The sequence below is a fragment of the Mandrillus leucophaeus genome, unplaced genomic scaffold (genome assembly GCF_000951045.1).
Source record: "Mandrillus leucophaeus isolate KB7577 unplaced genomic scaffold, Mleu.le_1.0 Scaffold66, whole genome shotgun sequence".
In the NCBI taxonomy this organism is placed as follows: domain Eukaryota; kingdom Metazoa; phylum Chordata; class Mammalia; order Primates; family Cercopithecidae; genus Mandrillus; species Mandrillus leucophaeus.
In genome coordinates, this window is record NW_012107141.1 from 4,787,276 (window position 1) to 4,793,640 (window position 6,365).

Below are 6,365 nucleotides of genomic sequence, written 5' to 3' on the forward strand. Positions count from 1 at the left end.
TTATTTTTCTATTGAGGTTCATTAATTTCTGCTTTTATCTCTTAAAAAGTTTTCTTATGTTTCTGTCTGGTTTACTTTGCTGTTCTCTTGCTAGCTTTTTTTTTTTTTTTTTTCTTTCCCCAGATAGGGTCTTGTTCTATTGCCCAGGCTGGAGTACAGTGGCACAGTCATAGCTCATTGCAGCCTTGAACTCCTGGGCTCAAGCAATTCTCTTCTTGCTTCAGCCTCCCACGTATAGCTAGGACCATAGGTACATGCCACCATGTCCAGCTAATTATTTTATTTTTCAAGATGGGAGTCTTGTTCTGTCACTCAGGCTGTACTGCAGTGGTGCAATCTCGGTTCACTGCAACCTCCACCTCCACCTCCCGGGTTCAAGCAATTCTCCTACCTCAGTCTCCTGAGTAGCTGGGATTACAGGTGCACACCACTATGCCTGGCTAATTTTTGTATTTTTAGTAGAGGCAGGGTTTCACCATGTTGGCCAGGCTGGTCTTAAACTCCTGACCTCATGATCTGCCTGCCTTGGCCTCCCAAAGTGCTGAGATTATAGGTATGAGCCACAGCGCCTGGTGAAGGTGTGGTTTTTCTGTGTAGGTTTTATTGTTGTTAGTGTTGTTCTATATTGTTTGTAGAGGTTACTTGGGGAGATTTGGGTAAAGGCAACTACCATTATTATCCTCATCAGACTTGTAGGTCTAACTTTTTAATTTTTTAATTTTTCTTGGTCTTTCATTATTGATTTTTTTGAGACAGGGTCTCACTCTGTCGCCCAGGCTGGAGTGTAGTGACATGATTACGGCTCACTGCAGCCTTAACCTCCCAGGCGCAAGGGATCCTCCTCTCTCAGCCTCCCAAGTAGCTGGGACTACAGGCATGTGCCACCATACCCAGCTAATTTTTTGTAGAGACAGGGTTTTGCCATATTGCCCAGGTTGGTCTTGAACTCCTGAGCTCAAGTGATCTACCCGGCTTGGGCATGAGCCACCTACCCTGGCCTGGTCCAACTTTTTAAAAGCATTATTCTGCCTCTTGGGCGGAGAATACATTGTAGGTGGGCAAAGAATGAAGGAAACTAGTGGTTCAGGAGCTGGAGCTAGAAATGGTAAGAAGGGGTTGGACTTGGGATCTATGTTGAAGGTAGAGCCAACAAGATTTGCTAGGACTGGATGTATAGGGCGAGGAAGTAAGGAGAGCAAGAATGATTGGAGGGGTAAGTGGACTATCACCAGCTGTGTCTCATGAAGGGGTGTGGCTGGGCTACGAGCTATGCTCCTGAGCACGGACGGCTGTTTTCTCTCAGGTTACAAGCCTGGTGAAGGGAAACGAGGGGATGCCTGTGAAGGCGACAGCGGGGGACCCTTTGTCATGAAGGTAAGCTTCTCTAAAGCCCAGGGCCTGGTGAACTCATCTGGGGATGGGGAGAAACTCTTGTATCTAGAAACAGTTGCCTGGCAGGGGAATACTGATGTGGCCTTGAACCTGACTCTATTGGAAACCTCATCTTTCTTCTTCAGAACCCCTTAAACAAACGCTGGTATCAAATGGGCATCGTCTCATGGGGTGAAGGCTGTGACCGGGATGGGAAATATGGCTTCTACACACACGTGTTCCGCCTGAAGAAGTGGATACAGAAGGTCATTGATCAGTTTGGAGATTAGGGGGCCACCCATATTCTGGGCTCCTGGAACCAATCCAGTGAAATAATTATTTTGCTGTTTCTAAAACTATGGTTCCCAATAAAAGTGACTCTCAACGAGCTTCAGTGCTCCCAGTGCTATTCATGGGCAGCTCTCTGGGCTCAGGAAGAGCCAGTGATACTGCTGGATACAGAAGACTTGAGAATCCACCACCTGGTGCACACCGGTAGTCCCAGCACTCGGGAGGCTGAAGTGGGAGGACTGCTTGAGCCCAGCACTCCAGCCTGGGTGACAGAGTGAGATCCTGTCCCAAAAGAATCCACCATCTTCAGAGCAGGGCCAGGTGAGAGGAAAGATGGCAGGTTGAATTTATAGGCATTTAAGATATTCCACCCTCTGGGCTTTAACGGATTATCTCATTTAATCCTCATAAGAGGTAGGTGAGTAAACTGAGATTTGGAGAAGTACCTTGTCTAAAGTCACATGGCTAAGAAAGGTCAAAGTAGGACTTCAAATATAGAAAATATTGAATGAGGCCGGTGCTTTTTTAGTTAACTCCCTACATCTTCCCTCATATCATTTAAAATGATGTCAGATCAGGTATGGCATGGTAGCTCACACCTGTAATCTCAGCAATTTAGGAGACTAAAGTTGAGGCTAGGAATGTGAGATCAGTCTGGGCAATGTGGTGAGACCCCAAAAAATAAAATTAGCTGGGCGTGGTGGCATGTGCCTGTAGTCAAGGTTACTTGGGAGGATCACTTGAGTCTGGGAGGTTGAGGCTGCAGTGAGCCATGATCATATCACTGCACTTGCACTGTAGCCTGGGTGACAGTGAAACCCTGTTTATAAAACTCAGGGCTGGGTGCGGTAGCTCATGCTGGTACTTTGGGAGGCCGAGGTGGACGGATCACGAGGTCAGGAGATCGTAGACCATCCTGGCTAACATGGTGAAACCCTGTCTCTACTAAAAACACAAAAAATTAGCCGGGTGTGGTGGCGGATGCCTGTAGTCCCATCTACTCGGGAGGCTGAGGTAGGAGAATGGCATGAACCTGGGAGGTGGAGCTTGCAGTGAGACAAGATTGCACCATTGCACTCCAGCCTGGGCGACATGAGCGAGACTCTTATCTCAAAAAGAAAAAAAATCAGATCTGGCTGGATATGGCTCACACCTGTAATCCCAGCACTTTGGGAGGCTGAGGCTGATGCAGACAGATCACGAAGTCAAGAGATAGAGACCATCTTGGCCAACATGGTGAAACCCCAGCTCTACTAAAAATAAAAAAATTAGCTGGGTGTGGTGGCCCATGCCTGTGGTCCCAGCTAATCAGGAGACTGAGGCAGGAGAATCACCTGAACCCGGGAGGCGGAGGTTGCAGTGAGCCAAAATCATGCTGCTATACTCCAGCCTGGCGACAGAGTGAGACTCCATCTCAAAAAATAAATAAATAAATAAAAATAAAAATCAGATCTATGCTGGGTGAGAGCAAAACTCCATTTCAAAAAAAAAAGAACAACAACAACAACAACAAAAAAAGAAAACTTTGACAGTATTGTGGGATACAGTAGTTAGGAGCATAGTCCCCACCATCAGACGGCCTGGGCTCATATTCTGGTTCCAACATTAAGAGAAAATCATGGTCAAGTCACCTGACCTCCCTGGGCCTCAGTTTCTTCATGCAGTCATCCTGTGGTATCCATGGGGGATAGACTCCAGAACCTACCATGCATACCAAAATCTATAGATGCTCAAATCTCGTATATAAAATGGCAGAGTTTATATACAATCTATGCACATCCTGTCATATACTTCATTTTTAAAATTTATTTTTATCTTTTTGAGTTGGAATTTCGCTCTTGTTGCCTAGGCTGTAGTGCAATGGTGCAGTCTCGGCTCACTGCAATCTCTGCCTCTTGGGTTCAAGTGATTCTCCTGCCTCAGCCTCCCAAGTAGCTGGGATTACAGGCGCCCGCCACCACGCCGGGCTAATTTTTGTATTTTTAGTAGAGACAGGGTTTCACCATGTTGGTCAGGCTGGTCTCAAACTCCTGACCTCAGGTTATCCACCCGTCTGGGCCTCCCAAAGTGCTGGCATTACAGGCGTGAGCCACCCTGCCCAGCCTTCCCATATACTTCAAATCATCTCTAGATGACTTATACCCAATAGAACATAAATGCTATGTAAATAGTTGTTATACTGTATTATTTTAAAATTTGTATTATTTTTAATTGTATTATTATTATTGTTTTCTTTCCCCACAAATATTTTCAATCTGCAGTCGGCTGAATCTGCAGATGCAAAACCCACAGATCTGGAGGGCCACCTGTATATTAAAAGGTATATATAATGACATTACTTGCCTCATACGGTTATGAGGATTAAATGAAAGAACTTACATGGTGTCCTTAGCACAATGCCTAGTGCCTAGTAAGCTCTCTGTGAATTACCACCACTCGTATTCTCACTATTGCCTGGGAACTAGACCAGGCATTGGGCCTAGCTGTTGAAAGTTCCTCTGCTGCTTACCTCCTCCCTCTCTTGGGCCCTGGAAATAGCCCATCAGTGGGGTAGTTGCTTTCTGGAATGTTTCCTCACCCAGCAGTTCCCAGCTGGAGCAATTTATTTTTCCAAGAAATGAGACCTCAAATTTAAGTTATGAGTCATAGGCTGGGCGTGGTGGCTCATGCCTATAATCGCACCACTTTGGGAGGCTGAGGCTGGTGGATCATCTGAGATCAGGAGTTGGAGACCAGCCTGGCCAACATGGTGAAACCCTGTCTCTACTAAAAACACAGAAACTAGCCAGGTGTGGTGGTGGGCACCTGTAATCGCAGCTTCCCAGCTTCTTGAGAGGCTGAGGCAGGAGAATTGGTTGAACTCAGGAGGTGGAGGTTGTAGTGAGGAGAGAGGCACGCCACTGCATGCCATTCAGCCTGAGCGACACAGCAAGAATCCCTCTCAAAAAAAAAAAAAAATCATAGAACTTCAAAGATACCCTTTCAGAGCACATTCTTCACGGTTACTGTGGGCAGAGGTCACAAGTGTGGGATGGAGCATGGCTCCGTCTTGACAAGTCTCATGCATGAGCTCAGGGAAAGAATGAAGATCAATGTCTGCCTTAGGCACAGGATAGTGGCGTGGAGCAGGAAAATCCTGTGGCTACAGTACCTGGCCTAGGATCTTCTAATGTGGTTTTCAGGGGAAGGGACCTGAGATAGGGATCTTTAGCACCCTCCCCTTAACGTTTTCTTTTCTCCTCATTTTTCAACACATCAGAAAACAAGTAGGACAGAGTTCCTGGGCCTCATTCTTTGGTTCTGGTTGACCGAAAGGTAGTGAGCTTGCAGGATGTGGCAGCCCAGGGCATCATCTCGATCAAGGGGGAAGGGATTCAGAATTGCCTGTAACATGCAGGACCTGCTTTTTAAACAAGAACACACATTCTTGTAAGTCTATTTTCTTCCAACATAGCAGTCAGTGTTGTAAGCTCTAGGTACTTGGGTTTTTCAAGTCAGCTGTGCTAATTCCAGACCGGAGTACAGCCACTCTTTTTTTTTTTCCCCTCCTCTGAGACAGGGTCTCGATCTGTTGCCCAGGCTGGAGTGCAGTGGAGTGATCATGGCTCACTGCAGCCTTGACCTCCTGGGCTCAGATGATCCTCCCACCTCAGCCTCCCAAGTAGCTGGGACTACAGGCTTGAGCCACTATACCCAGCTAATTTTTTTTTTTTTTTTTTGGTAGAGCCGTGTTGCCCATGCTGGTCTTGAACTCCTCGGCTCAAGTGATCCACCCACCTCAGCCTCCCAAAATGCTAAGGTTATATGAGTGAGCCACCAGGCCCAGCCTTTGTAGCCATTCTTTCTAAATATGTCTTTCTACTATAGAAGCAAATGCCTCCAAATACCCACTCCGGGTATTTGGGTGAACAAATACCCACTCCGGGTATTTGGGTGAACAAATACCCACTCCCATGTTCCCACTATAAAGGAGAGATAAGTTTAATTTCAGGAGGCTCCAGGGTCACCTGAAAACGATGACTGGAACCTTTACAGGATTAATCTTCCATCAGTCTTTCATTTCTTAGACATCAATTGAGTTGAAGGTGGGCTACAACAGACAAGTTCCTTTGAACTTTACAACTGCCCAAAATCTCCTCCTCAATCCAGAACCTTTTCATCCTGAAGAGTTTTTCTGACTGTGGAGGGAGGTCTTGTGGAATTTATTCCAGAGGTGAATACTCAGCTCACTTTCTCATCCTTACTCTGACTGAACGTGAAGCAACTATTAGCCTGGACCAAAAGAGACTCATATAACCAAGCAGGAAACCACTAAGCTGTCCCAAACTCCATGAGTCAAATGAACACAAATCTAGTTGTAGTGTGAGAACCACTGAAGCCCAGCCAATCTCGGCGCAATCTTGTGTGCTTTTGGTCAGCAAAGTGGTAGGATGCCCAAGAGCTCCTTCAAACGACTGGTGATGAGCAGAGGGAAATCATGACCAAAATCTCAAAACAAGGAAGGATGAGATTTTTCTGCTCCCTAGGAGCTGCATGTGGAGAGCAGGAAAGGAGAGTTCCTTCCATTCCAAAGGAATAAAAGACAGCTTCAAGTCTGTGAGCCAAGAAAAAGGGAAGCTCTGTAAGCAGTAATGAACCTTTCCCTAACTGGCTGAATACCCAGCTGGTACCAAAAGAAGTTAAAAAATTGCTGCCCAACACTC

At 46.2% G+C, this 6,365-nt stretch overlaps 1 protein-coding gene across 1 annotated transcript in view; it reads left to right on the forward strand.

Annotated features, from left to right (window-relative positions):
- The window catches only part of F2 (coagulation factor II (thrombin)), a 19,418-nt gene extending 17,659 nt beyond the window's left edge, over positions 1-1,759 (forward strand). Inside the window, exons 13-14 of the mRNA XM_012001395.1 lie at positions 1,304-1,374; positions 1,518-1,759. Of these exons, the coding sequence (XP_011856785.1) occupies positions 1,304-1,374; positions 1,518-1,661 (215 nt within the window). The 3' untranslated portion in view covers positions 1,662-1,759. The remainder of the gene's footprint in view (positions 1-1,303; positions 1,375-1,517) is intronic.
- The last annotated feature ends 4,606 nt before the right edge of the window (positions 1,760-6,365 follow it).